General features: G+C 44.6%; 1 protein-coding gene across 1 annotated transcript in view; it reads left to right on the forward strand.

The window, feature by feature from the left end:
- LOC106819463 overlaps positions 1-14,198 on the forward strand; it is an 81,211-nt gene that overhangs the window by 2,159 nt on the left and 64,854 nt on the right. Inside the window, exon 2 of the mRNA XM_014824093.1 lies at positions 13,188-13,290. Coding sequence (XP_014679579.1) covers positions 13,188-13,290 — 103 coding nt within the window. The remainder of the gene's footprint in view (positions 1-13,187; positions 13,291-14,198) is intronic.

Raw genomic sequence — 14,198 nt, forward strand, 5'->3', positions numbered from 1 at the left:
TACTGCTACTGCTACTGCTACTGCTACTGTTACTGCTATGTCCATTATAGACACACATGGTTTGCTCATATACTAACTATCTACAGCGCTACATTTACTATGCTATTCACGATTGCAAGCGCTGGTTAGCAAAGTTCGGTGGGTACGCGTGCTGGTTCTGTTTCTATGGTTATTGTTGCCATGGCAACCTAGTTGCTGTTTTCCTCCGAAGCGCACGTCCGTAGACGAGAGACACGCTTTCTGGCAAACTTCGGCACGCGTACTGTGCCTTTATAACATTCCATTAGGAACTTTGTCCAAATGCTTTATCAAGCAAGAACGCAGCAACCGCGTTGTGCATTCATACTACACTTATTATTTGCTCCTTTAATGTTTTCATCGTTTTAATGTTTTCATCGTTCAACTAAGCGCTCCGGAACTCGGATGTTTTTTTTAAACGCTGCTCGGCAAGTCTCGCATATAGTACCGACCTGGTGAGTGCGTCTGCCACAGGTTTGATTCCGACGCTATATTCGTTGGCATGGCAACTGAGTCGACTTTTCTATAGCTCTACCTGTGTAGCCCCGTCTGTCCCCCTGTCTGTTCCGCAACATACCCTATTGTGGAGCGTATAATTATAGAGTAAACATACTACCAGGAGTTAATAATGACAAATTTGTCATTATTAACTCCTGATACTACGGAGAACTAGTTAGCAGCTCTGCAGATCTAGTTGGTTGCTCCTATGTAGCCCTTCGCTGACCAGGATCCGTCGTTGAGTGTATATAGTGCATGACTCCATCTACGTAAACCTATATATAGCTGCCCGACGGTCAGCGATAGATCGGTATAAGTAACATTGAGTAACTATAACATCTGACGCTGATGGCAAGCTAACAAACATCGCACTAGAAAGTCGCTTTAGACTTTTCTGACCTAAAACTCGCCACGTAAGCCTCTTAGTCACATTACTGAAACACATCTGCGGTCTCTGTAGGAGAATTAGCAGGCTCCAAAATGAGCGATAGTACGTGTTACAAGCGTGAAGCCATCATCGCAAATCTCTCCGCGTCATAGAGCGTGATTTGCCTCAGGGTTTGTAGTTACAAAGAACTTGCCGCGGTTGGGAAATTGCGCCGGGTAGTTTTATTATAAACACATCAAACATGTACGCGTGCGTACATCATAAATCTCACGATAAGAGCGTTTTCGCCTTCTCTCGCTCTCTCGCGCGCTCTCTCTTTTTCTTCTTCTCCTCTCTTTGACTTTTTCTTTTTCTCTGTCTCCTTTCTCGCTCTCATTTCTCTCCCTTTCTTTGGGCTCGCAGGCGCTCTCCCTTATCCCACTCACTGCATCTTTCTCACTTTCTCTCACTTTCTATTCTCGTCCTCTCCCTTTTCCCACACTCTCCTCCCCCCTCTCTCTCTCTGTACGAGATACGCCACGTCGGTAATCATAGCGGTGTTACGATTACGAAACAAAACACGTCGCGTGCAATGCATCACGTACAGGTATGCACGCATGCACGGATACGCACGCATGTACGGACACACGCACGCATACGCGAACGTCCGGGCCACGCACGAACGCACGCACCGTGGCGCCCGAATCGTTACGCGTTTCAAGACGTCGATCGATGCCACCGCCGCCGCCGCGCGTGCGTGCGTTGCCGTGTGTGGTGCGTGTGTGTGCGTGCGTGCGTAACGTGCGGCGTGTGTTGTTCGTGCGTGCGTGGCGTGCGTGCGTGCTGTGCCCGGTCAGGCGTCTCTGCAGCGTTAATCATATTGTGTGTTGCCCAGCTTTGAACATGATCGATGAGCTTTCGGCAAGACACCTGCCGCGCAATGCGACCGCCTGTGTGGTGTGTGTTGTGTGTGTGTGTGGCGCGGTTGCGCTTGCTGCGCGTGTGCGTGTGCGTGTGGTTGTGCGTGTTAGCGTGTGCGTGTTGCGTATGCGCGCGAGCTGCGACGCCGCGCGCGCGTGTTTGTGTGTGTACGCCGCGCGTTTTGAGTGCGTGCTGTGGGCGTCGTGTGTGGCTGTGCGTTGTGTGTGTGCGTGTGCGCTGTGTCGTGCGTGCGTGTGCGTGCGTGTGTGCGTGCGGTGTGTTGCGCTGTTGCGTGCGCGTGTGTGCGTCGTTCACACGATCAGCGAGACGTCCTGCCATGAATGAGAGCCGCAGGAGGGTAGAGTGGAGGGGGGGTTGAGAGGAGGGGGAAGCCGGGAGCGTAAACGCATGTCACACGACTGTTGGAGCAACGCACTAGCGTTAGTGGACATTTACTTATAGATTCACTCCTCTCGGTCGGATCATAGTTAGTCCGACAGCGGCTGCGCTGTAAGCGAGCTGGGCTTAATCTACTTGCGTAGCAGTGTCGTCGCATTTAGATGATTATACGTTAATCATGATAACACAGTTAAACTAAGCGCTACACGTGAATGGACTGAAACTACTTTCTTAGAACGTTGTAACGTTACTATGCTGATTAGACGTTTAGTCTTGGAACCGTGGTTAGCGCTACACGTGAATGGATTGAAAACTACTTTCTTAGGAATGTTGTAACGTTACTATGCTGATTAGACGTTAAATCTTGGAAAACTAAGCGCTACACGTGAATTAACTGAAACTACTTAGAAACGTTGTATAAAGTCACATATGGCTGATTAGCTTTAAACCATGGAATAATCTGAAAGAGCAGTAGAAGAATAGACTGACGCACTAATTTGAATTAGGCCCTATAAGGAATATTGCTATAAGCTATATAGAAACGTTATAGCGTAGTCTGGTGACGATCCTATGGTGATCATAGTCCCATGGTAGTTGCAAGTTTAACCCACGAGTGAGCTGGATTGAGCCAGCATTAATCTACATGATAATCCTGCCGACCACGGTTAGTCTGCGAGTAATAGAAGTGCCCCAGTGAAATGAACTACTTAGTCATTCTCATTTGCGTTTGGTTATAATCCTGTAATAGCGATTGCATTGAACGGAAAGTATTTAGGTTAACGCGACGAACGGATCTCAGTTGAAGATGATTTTTTTGGATCTTGTGTGTTAATCGGAAGTTTGATATTGTAATTGTAGTTACTGCTATGCTAATCACATATAACGTAATACTCATGCATTTGACTATTTATAAGGTTCTTGACTATTAATTTTGACTATTAATATATTTGAAATTTTATATTATTAATCAATTGATATAATAACTCGTAGATAATGATAAGCACTCGTGATATATTAATTAGATGAGAATGTATAACCTACATCATCGTTGAATAATATGCTGAGGAATATATTAATGAGTTAATTATGTAATCGTGATAACGCGGATGTACGTTCACAGAGATGTCAGACATCTCAGACAGAACATACACAGCGTGCCACCAAGAGCACGCACCACGCACACACTGCGGCGCACACACGCACACACGCTGCCGAACACGCGACAGTAGCACACACGGCACGCCGCACGCGCGCACACACTACGGCGACACACACGCAGCACACCGGCACACGCACGCCACGCACTCGCACGCCACTCGCACGCACACAACACGCACACCATACGCGAACATGGACGTGATTAATGCAGTCAGGCAATGCAACTAGATTACTTCTCATAAAAATCGTATTAATAGCTAATCAACCGTTGCCACATAGCGCAAGTTCTGCAATTAATTGCACCGCGTGATTATATGAAGTTCGTTTATATTACCCCAGATGCCCGTGCCGACAACACATTCTGCATCACTAAACCTTACTCTGCTGCCATGCGATCGAACAGACAGCGGACATTCTTTTATCTAGTGGGGTGACGGGTGAGAGTGCGCGGCCGTACGTAAAGCAGGTGCACACACAACGCACACACACACCGCGCACACACGCGCGGCGCACGCACACCCCCACGCGCACCACACGCAACACACACGCACACACACGCGCAACACACCGCGCGCACCGCACACACACGCACCACCACACGCGCGCGCAGCAAGCACACACACCACGCACACACTAGACGCACGCACGGCACGCAGCCACACACACGCGCACACACACACGCGCGCACGCCACCACACACGAACACGCACACACACACGCACACGCAAACGCCACACGCAACACGCACAACACACAGCTCCAGCTCGACGCAATTAACCACGTCTGCAACTACGCACGTAGCAATCCAACAGTCTAACCTCGTCGATTGCAATGCGGCCGGACGTATTTACACCGAAACATCGCGTTTTGAACAATGTTGCAATGGCCCGCCCCACACCAGTTCACGAAGCAGTGGCGGAAAAAATGCTCACCCCCCCCCCTCGCCAAAAAACCCACTGCTCGCAGAAGACTCCGTTGTTTAGTTGGTACGTGTAGTATATTGCTAGCTCTCTGTTCATCGACTCTAAAATCATTAATAGGCTACGCAGTCCGTTTTTTTATCTCTTCGCGTGTACTCCAGCTGCGATAATCGTGGCACAAGTGCTTGCCAAGCTCAGTATGTTTTGCAGTCCATAACACAGCGAAAATAAACCGTGTGTTGCTTTTTCTAACGTGGAATGTTGTTTCAACAACGTTGGCACGTTTGAATTTGTTTGCGTGCAGTGCCAATATTTGCTTACGTGGCAGAGAATCTGCTGGAATCTTGTTTTATGCCTAGAATTAAACATATAATATATTTATCTATGGTGGGATAGCAATGTTTCACGGTCGCGATATAGACTGACTTCAAAGGCTCTCTGTGTCTAACAAAAAATGGTCAACTTGTCTGTCAAACAAGGGTTAATTCGTCTTCTATGTTCGTACCCTTTCTCAACTGACTTACGAGCTCGTTCATAGAGTATTCTAGTATCTCATTAGTGTTCTATACAACAAATTACGAAAATTTCTAGTCTTCAGAAATGGTAGTATATTGTTTAGTTAACGAAACCTTTTTCAGTTTTATTTACGATTCTGCATTCCTGGTAAAATAAAGTTTGAAATTGGTTTTTCCGTCGAAATTTCCTGTAACATTACAGATTTAACGTACTAGAACGTTTATTAATAAAGCTAAACGTTTTGAAAGCCAAAAGCTACTAGTAAATAATTCCTTAGAAATTATTCTCGTTTGATTATGTTTCAAGATCAATATTATCTTCGTATCGAAATTAAACGCCATTTTCTCTAGAGGCTAAATGAGTTGAATTAAGAAATAAGAAATAAATCGTCGATGGCTGTAGTCAGTATATAACCTGCCTGTATTATGCTAGAAGTGTTCCGTTTCGTATATCGTACGGAACACTTGCAAAGATCGATTATATGGACAGCTGAATAATCATGGACATCCAATTAACATATAATATTATGTAAAAATTATCATTACGATATATAATTATAAACCTGCAATTCTCGAAAATTGCGTACTCTGCTTACTCGCGCTTGGAGTGTGCTAGCTAAGTGGAAACTGACACTTATAGCATTAAATCAAGTATCATTACTCACAACTGTCTACGCGCGAACGGTAATGCCGTTAAACACATGAGGAAGACAATGCCCCAGTTCCACTTATAATAATTTACTTCTAAACGCGGTATGATAGATTGGCCTACGCATAATTCAATACTCTGGAGCGGATAAACGCGCATAAAATGGTCATCGTGAATGTGCCTTCGCGTTAGAATTGTGAACTTTGCACACATCGTTCTACTTGAGGTTTGTTGCCACCAGGGCACATTCAGCGCCAACGGGGTTTATCAATGAATTATGTATTTGTTTTTGTTTCTAATATCAGTACATTGGTTAAGATTATATATATATATATGCACATATATTGTTGAGGTTATAGTCAAAACTGTAAAAACTGTGTTAATGGATCCATTGCGTAGCAGCCTATTCAACACCAGGTGGCACACTGTGCGTAAAATTACGCACTGTGCGTACTGATGCACTGATGCACTCGCGAGCACTGTGCGTAAATTGACAAGCACAATCTTACATGATACTCAGTAGTAACATATTGTAGAAGTAAATCACACGCTGACAACACCCATGTAGATAAAAAACAAATCTCATATAAGTAGGAGTACAAGGGTGTTTAAAATTTAAATCAGCGAGCTATTCGAGACCGTAGCATTGTCTTCCTCAGCTTTCAAATATACAGTTATATTATATAGTATAAATAAAGTAATATAATATATATTATATATAATTATAATTATTATATGTACGTTGTTAACGGAAGGAATCTGTTTCTCGATGTGACCATGATGTTGGTATTCTATCCGCGCCAGCACAGTGAACGGGAGGCCAGTACAACAATGACCTGCAACGGACATCTTGGAGTCCTGGTAAGCAAGCGAGAGCGGCGATGTAGTCCTAACACCGAGAGTCATGTGGTTCATGTAGCAGACGCAAGTGTAGTCCGGAGCGGCTGGGCGGGGCGGGGCTGGGACGGGGCGGGGTGGAGTGGGGCGGGGCGGGGTGGAGTAGGGCGGGGGGGGGGGGGGGGGGGTCTGGCGGTGGAGTGGGTGGGCGAGGCAGAGCGGAGTTAGGTCGGGTGGAGCGGGGTGGGTGGGGAGCGGTGGGCGGGGTTGGAGCGGGTGGGGTGGAGCGGGGTGATAGGGCGGGCGGGCGGAGCTGGGCGTCCCCCGTAGAAATCAGTGATTTTACTGCCAAAATCGCTTGCACATTAACACACGAGTACTACACTCTTCCTGATACTCAACTGGAGTATGCCATAGCAAGTAAATATGAAAATATCAAGAGCAAAATAAACCTATAGGTATTATAGCTCTGATATACATAATAATACCCACTGCTGTGATGGTCAATTACCCCAGCTTGAACCTGGAAACTCAACATGGCTTCGAGTTTAATTCTCGGTTGGAATCACCACTACCCTCAGTCGTGGCCAAAAGTACACTGAACCTGCATTGTACCAGCTACAGGTAGTGGGCGTGTATGGTAATACCAGCTGCATGAACGGTAAGGCCATTTAGACGGTATATCTGCGATCCTATTTCCATTCTATCGATTAGGAAATGATTTTCGTAACAAACCAAACTTTGTGACAACAATAAACTACGGCATCGCCTAAAACTGGCTCTGTAAGCAATGGTTCGTAACAATGGCTCCTTTAAATCTACAATTGTTAAACACAGAACGTATTTTAGTGTGAACGCGCGAAAGTAAAAGCATTCAACAAATCGCGTTAAGCCAATTCGCCGTGCTACGTATTCCTAATACCACCTGGTAGATAGATTTAGACATCCGACATATAACATTGTCACATGGTCATATAGCTCATATTCATAGCGTTTCCTATATTGTGCTGGCAACTATAAATAACGCATGGCAGCTCAAAAGTAGACATGGCAAGTACTTCCATATATATATACTATTATATATATTTATATATATCTATTATTATATATATGACAATTTTTAACGCCACAATCTTCGAAATACGCAATAGGCGCGTTCCACACTGGCGCGAATAAAGCGGGATGCAAATCCCGGTTTTTGCATCGCGATACGAAATACCGAGATATTACCAAGTGTGAAAATAATACTCACTAATAATCGCGATCAAGCATCGCGCTCCAAATCGCCATTTTTGACTGCGATTTATTTGAATTAGCGCGATTATTTGCGTGTTGAACGCTCGCGCAAGTAATCCCGTATGTGTCTATGCCCATCATTCAAGCGAGTGGAGCAGTGAGCAATGCGCAGTGAGCATCATTCCGGCAGTGAGCATGCGGCCAGTTCGATTAATAGAATTATCCGCCGCGATTAGCGCAGATATATTTCCGCCTGTGTGAAACAAACAGACACCAATATTATCTCGGTATTTCTCGCGATTAGCCATCCGCGGTTTTTCTAGTGTGTGACACGCGCCTATTATCGTTTTGTGAAATTAACTCCAGAATTTAAAGGGATACTACACCCTAACAGCTCTGAGAATGTTTATATTTTTATAACCATGAGGATTTCAATACTGTTAAAACCACAGTGATTTTGAAATCCTGATTATATGCGCAATATTGTTATACTACGTGCAGTTTTTGACGTCTTCTAATTATTAGAGATACTCAGTACCGCACTGATGGGATGCTGGGACACCATGCCACATATAGGCGTAGCTTGTCCTATGTTGTAACTCCAAAGTAGATACAACGTAGCACATTAGTCAGTTGGCGGGCAAAAAAAACCTACGGTCTCAACTCCGGATCTTGTGATCCGAGAAGAATTCTTCTTCTGGCTTCCTTTGGCGGGGATGCTGTCTGCAAGGCTCGTAACGGACGCATGATGTCCAGCTATAAATAGATATTGTTGTAGGGCTAGAGCTCGCGGCTTTCGCAAGAAGATTGAAGGTGCCGTGCACTGTAAACCAGCACGCACGCACGCACGCAACGCAACGCAAAGCACGCACGCATGTAGCGCGCACACACACGGCGCACAATAGACACACCCCGCAGGCGCGCACACAAACATACGCTCGCACGCACGCACGCACGCACGCACGCGACACACACACACACACACACACAACACAAACACAGCACACACCATACATACACACACCACACACGCACGCACGCACGCACGCGACGCCCGAACGCACGATCACGCACGCACGCACCCGCACGCACGCACGCACGCACGCACGCACACACACCACACACCACACACACCAATCCTCCTCTTGACTGCACGATCTCGTTGATATGCGCGATACGTGCCATTTACTTCTGTTTAAGTTTAACATCATTTTTGACGCAAACTGCGCGCCGTGTTACGATCTCCTCATACAACGCAACGCACATGCACGTCCGAATGCTGTCGGCTTCTATTTTGCTTTACGAATCCTCGCGAAGAATGGCAGAGAGAGAGAGTGAGAGAGGAGGAGAGAGACCGGAGGAGAGAGAAGCGAGAAAGAGCAAGAGAAGCGAGAGAGAGAGAGAGAGAGAGAGAGAGAGAGAAGAGAGAAAGAGAAAGAAAGAGAGAGGGAGATCGAGAGCGAGAGAGAAGGAAGAGAGAGAAAGAGATAGGGAGAAAGGGGGGGAGGAGGAGATTAGTAGGTAGATATATATAAATATTTATATATATAGATGACTAGATAGATAGATGATGCAATAGATAATAGATAGATAGATCAGAAATGAGATAGATACGATAGATACGATAGATATAGATAAGATGAATAGATCAGATAGATGAAGCATAGCATAGCATAGTAAGATAGATAGTAAGATAGATAGATAGATAGATAGTAGATAGATAGAATAGATGATAATAGGATAACGAAGATACTGATAGAATAGATATAGATAGATAAAGATAGAGATATAGAATAGCATAGATAGATAGATATAGATAGATAGATAGATAGATACGATGAGATATAGATAGATAGATAATAGATGATAGATAGATAGATAGATAGATAGATAGATTAGATACGATAGATAGATAGATAGATGATAGATAGGATAGATAGATAGATAGATAGATAGATAGATAGATAGAACGATAGCTAGATAGATAAGATAGTAGATCGATAGATAGATAGATGAAGATTAGATAGTAGATAGATAGATAGATAGATAGATAGAATAGATAGATAGAGATAGATAGCATAGATAGAAATAGATAATAGATAGAGATACATAGATAGAATAGATTAGATGAATAGAGTGATAGATAGGATAGATAGATGAATAGATAGATAGATAGATAGATCAGATAAATAGAATAGATAGATAGGATAGATAGATTATGATAGATTAGATAGTTAATAGATCAATAGATACGAGGAGATATGATAGATAGATAGATAATAGGATAGATGATAGATAGACTAGATTCAGATAAATAGATTAGATAGATAGCATAGATAGATAGATAGATAGATAGGCATAGAGTCACAGAAGAGAAGAAGAAGCGTGGACGAAGGCCGAGAGAGATTGAGCTGCGCGCGAGAGAGAGAGCGAGAAAGAGATCGAGAGCGAGAGAGAGAGAGAGAGAGAGAGAGAGAGAGAGAGAGAGAGCGAGAGAGAGAGAGGGAGAGAGAGGGAGGGAGAGAGAAAAATTCTAGAGTCGTGTATAACGTAGCTAGACAGCGGTTACCGTAGTTATAGCTGCATCCTGTTTGCAGGCAGTTCTGCAAAACACTGACGTAAACACACCGGTGCGAACTAAGCTATACGACACCACTCAGACGTAGTTCGCTAATAGATTGATGTGTCCGTTATGGCTTCTCTGTTTATGTCGAGTAGTGATACCCCCTGTATGCGTATAATTGCCACGTGAGAGATCTATGTCCATGTCTGTTTCCTCTGCATGCGCAATAGCGCAATAAAACCTGCGTGCCAGGAATTCACATTTGAGATATTTTGTCTAAATAGTCAGTTGTTATTACTAGTAATAGAGTCTAAGTCGTCCGTCATAAACTAAAAGATAACAGAAGGCATGTAACGTACGACATTAAGTCGATATTAATTAAGTTCCACTCAGACCACAGCGGGCCAATTGTATTCAATGCAGGAATATCAGAATCGTGTTGTAATTCAATTCGAGGAATATCACAAGACCATCTTTTAAATTATTAATAACCAAATAACATATTTTAGAAAATGGACTCTATGAGCATATTGATAGATAAAATGAGTACGACTCGGCTCTTAAATATACCACGATTCATCCGTGTTGATTTTCTTCCAACGCATTCTACAGCCGACACAGAACTAGTCTGAGCTGGATATATACAGTAAACAAACTACAGTTTTCTGTATAAAGATGTTATTACCGTTCTGTTACATCTTAGCAAAATGTCCAACACGTGTACGCGTGAGCAATAAATAATTGCGAGCGCATGGCGGCACTTAATGCACGCTCAATAGTCCAATTATCGACGGACATATAAAGAAACCCGCCATCTATGCATAAGCACCGTAGCAATAATGCATTCTCATCTTCGCCTGCATGCGCGTGAGTATGAGTATGTGCACGCACGCGCGCGAGTATGTTCACGCACGCGCGCGAGTATGTGCACGCACGCGCGCGAGTCTGCGCACGCACGCACGCACGCACGCGAGTATCGCTTACGTGGTTGTGTAAACACGTCTGTTTTTCTTCTTGCCCGCCGCAGAAGGAAGGTTTGTCGGTGGAAGTGAAAGACCAGCTGAGCCGGGAACTGAACGCCCTGCGAGCTCAGATCACGCGCAGTCAACTCGTTCTCAGCTCTCTGGTAACTACTGCACGCGTAACTACTGCACGCGTAACACAGCTCCAGTGAGGAGTGGAACGTCGCAACCATGAACAAAATGTTAATTGCTAGTATAGGGGGGAGGGAAGCGGGGAGGAGCGAACTTTCGCGGCTCAGTAATGACGAGGGAGGGGCAAGGTTTCCTTGCATAGTGTGCATGGTTATCAACGTGCATAGTGTGTCGGGGGGAGGAAAAGAGGGGGTGAGGGTGTTGCGGAGGAGTACATGATGATTTAGACTTATTCCAGGCTTACTTACATCGATCATACTTAAATTTCTACATATATTGCATCTTCTCCGGAATCTGGTGTTTATCCCTAGATTCTATAGCAGTGGTTCTGAACCTTTTTTGGGTCATGGACCCCATTGAGAATCTGATAAAAGCTACGGACCCCTCCCCAGAAAAATGCGCATAAGCACATAAACACGATTTTTTATGCGCCTGGTTCACGGACCCCCTGAAGCCCATCCACGGGACCCAAAGGGGTCTATCCATGGACCACAGATTAAGTACCCCGATCTATAGTCTAATCCGGAACCCCTTCACGCCCAGTAGCTACGTTTCCCTGACGTGTGGTCGATTTATTGTTGCTGCAGCAGCTGTGCTAACGATGTGTAGCGGATCTATAACGGGGGCTCGTTAGGCGAGGAAGTCTGCGGGGATTCGCACACGTATCAACGTCATTTGTTATGGTATTATAGAACGCACTCGTTATTCGTTGGCGGCACAGATAGAACGTTCAGCAAATTTCCCATGGTCCTACTGTAGTTTTGTCCCTTTTGTCCCGCTTTCTCTCTCCCTCCTTTACTCATTTCTATCTCTTTCTCCTCGCCCCCTCTCTCTCGTTTTCTCTCGCTTTCTCTCTCTCTCTCTCTCGCTTTCTCTCGCTTTCTCTCTTCTCTCTCCTTACTCTTTTTTGCGCTCCCTCTCCTCTCTCTTTCTTGAACTCTGGCTCTCTTTCTCACTCTCTCGCTCTTCTCTTCTTCTTGCTCTAGCTCTCTCTCTCTCTCTCTCTCTTCTTCTTGCTCTAGCTCTCTCTCTCTCTCTCTCTCTCTCTCTCTCTCTCTCTCTCTCTCGCGCGCGCGCTCTCGCTCCTCTTTCTTTCTTGATCTCTTTCACACTCTCTTTCTCTCCTCTAATCTTTTTGCTTTCGCTCTCTCGCGCCCTCTATCTCTATTTCGCCCTTTTCTCTGTTATTCCACAACTACGGATAGAATCAAGAGCGTATAAAAAACGTGCTTCTTTATACGCTCTTGATAGAATTTCCCTTCACATTAGCATGGTGTAGGTTTGACGTGGCCCCTCTTCTCGCGCTATCCCACGCTCATTATTTCTTGCCAACAGATTCAGTGAATCTGTTTTTAACGCGATCCTGCTGTAGATGCTATCTCCGCTACTCATGCTAAACAGTGCGTGCATGGGTATAACAACCTGCGTCACGCGAAATTTCACCTCAAAATACCTCAAAACCACGTGCAAGCGGAGGGTAATGTACGGTCCGAAACCTGCTAATTGCTTCGCATACACATCGCGACCATTGGCATTGTGTTTTAGAAAAACAGGTCCCATTTTCAGCGCTTGCAACGGAGAACAATTAGAGCTGGTAGTGGCTAAACTGGATCAATTAAGCGAATATGTTAATATCGTACAAAAACTCGCTCTAATTTTTACACAATGATGCATACTAACAGTTAATTAGTAACCTATTATAACAACTATTATAGAATTATATGATATTACATATAATAATGATATAATTATGATAATTAATAATCAATATACTGTTAATTACTATGAACTATTATAACTACTATACCACTGATCTATACATACTAACGTTAGAATATGTAGTAATTAACCTAACGTTAACAGTTAACTACTACCTATAACTCACTCGTTATTACGTTCGAGTAAATTTTATAGCCGCGACGGTAACGCCATCTATTTTTTGATGACGACAGCACGGTCAGGGAGCGCACCGGGACAGACGCAAGCTCGTGGAGGCCTTGAAGACGCACGGGGCCATACTGCGCTCCGACGGCAAGGAAGTTAATCCGATATTAGGTGGGCACGCCTGCTGCGCGACTGATAAGCATGAGCGAGAAAGGAGGGCGGCGTGTATATGCGTTGTCGGGTCCGCTACACATGCGAGCTTTACGTATGGTAATAGGGTGGGAGGAAAAATGACGTGTAGAGGGAACAATTCAGAGTGCTGGGTGATAGTCCGCAGGGGACGCAAGTGTCCGCTTATGTAGGTGTGTGCTCGTCCATGTAGAAGAAATATGAAGAATTGAAATTTGGGATCGTATAAAGTAGTGAGGGAACCCATTCATAATATGTGGTAATACTCTGCAGGGGTGCAAGTCTCTTTACAAACAGTCAAAAAGAGTAGGGAAAAAAGAATAAAGCAAAAACGAGAATTGAGAAGATCGTAATCGACCTTGCGTAGAGCCTGTAATGACGCATAGAAATTATGCGAATCGAGTTAATGACGTAAATAAACAGACGAACTTCTGGGAAGAAAAAAATGCGAAGCAGTGAGTAAAACATGTGTAAGACAGACAGGGAACCTAGCCACGGGGATGAGTAATCGATAGAGAAGTCGCGATATGTGTAAACCACGATAGCAGCGACGCTTTTTACGGTTTCTTGTTTCTCTAATTCGAGTATTAATCTTCTATAGATGATATAGTTATTTATCTATTCATGCATCCATTCAACCATCCATCCATCCATCCATCCATCCATCCATCCATCCATCCATCCATCCATCCATCCATCCAGTCATTCATCCACCCACCTATCCATCCATCTATTCATCCATCCATCCATCCATCCATCCATCCATCCATCCATCCATCCAGTCATTCATCCACCCACCTATCCATCCATCTATTCATCCATCCATCCATCCATCCATCCATCCATCCATCCATCCATCCAGTCATTCATCCACCCACCTATCCATCCAT

This window comes from Priapulus caudatus, unplaced genomic scaffold (assembly GCF_000485595.1).
Source record: "Priapulus caudatus unplaced genomic scaffold, Priapulus_caudatus-5.0.1 Scaffold39, whole genome shotgun sequence".
Lineage (NCBI taxonomy): Eukaryota > Metazoa > Priapulida > Priapulimorpha > Priapulimorphida > Priapulidae > Priapulus > Priapulus caudatus.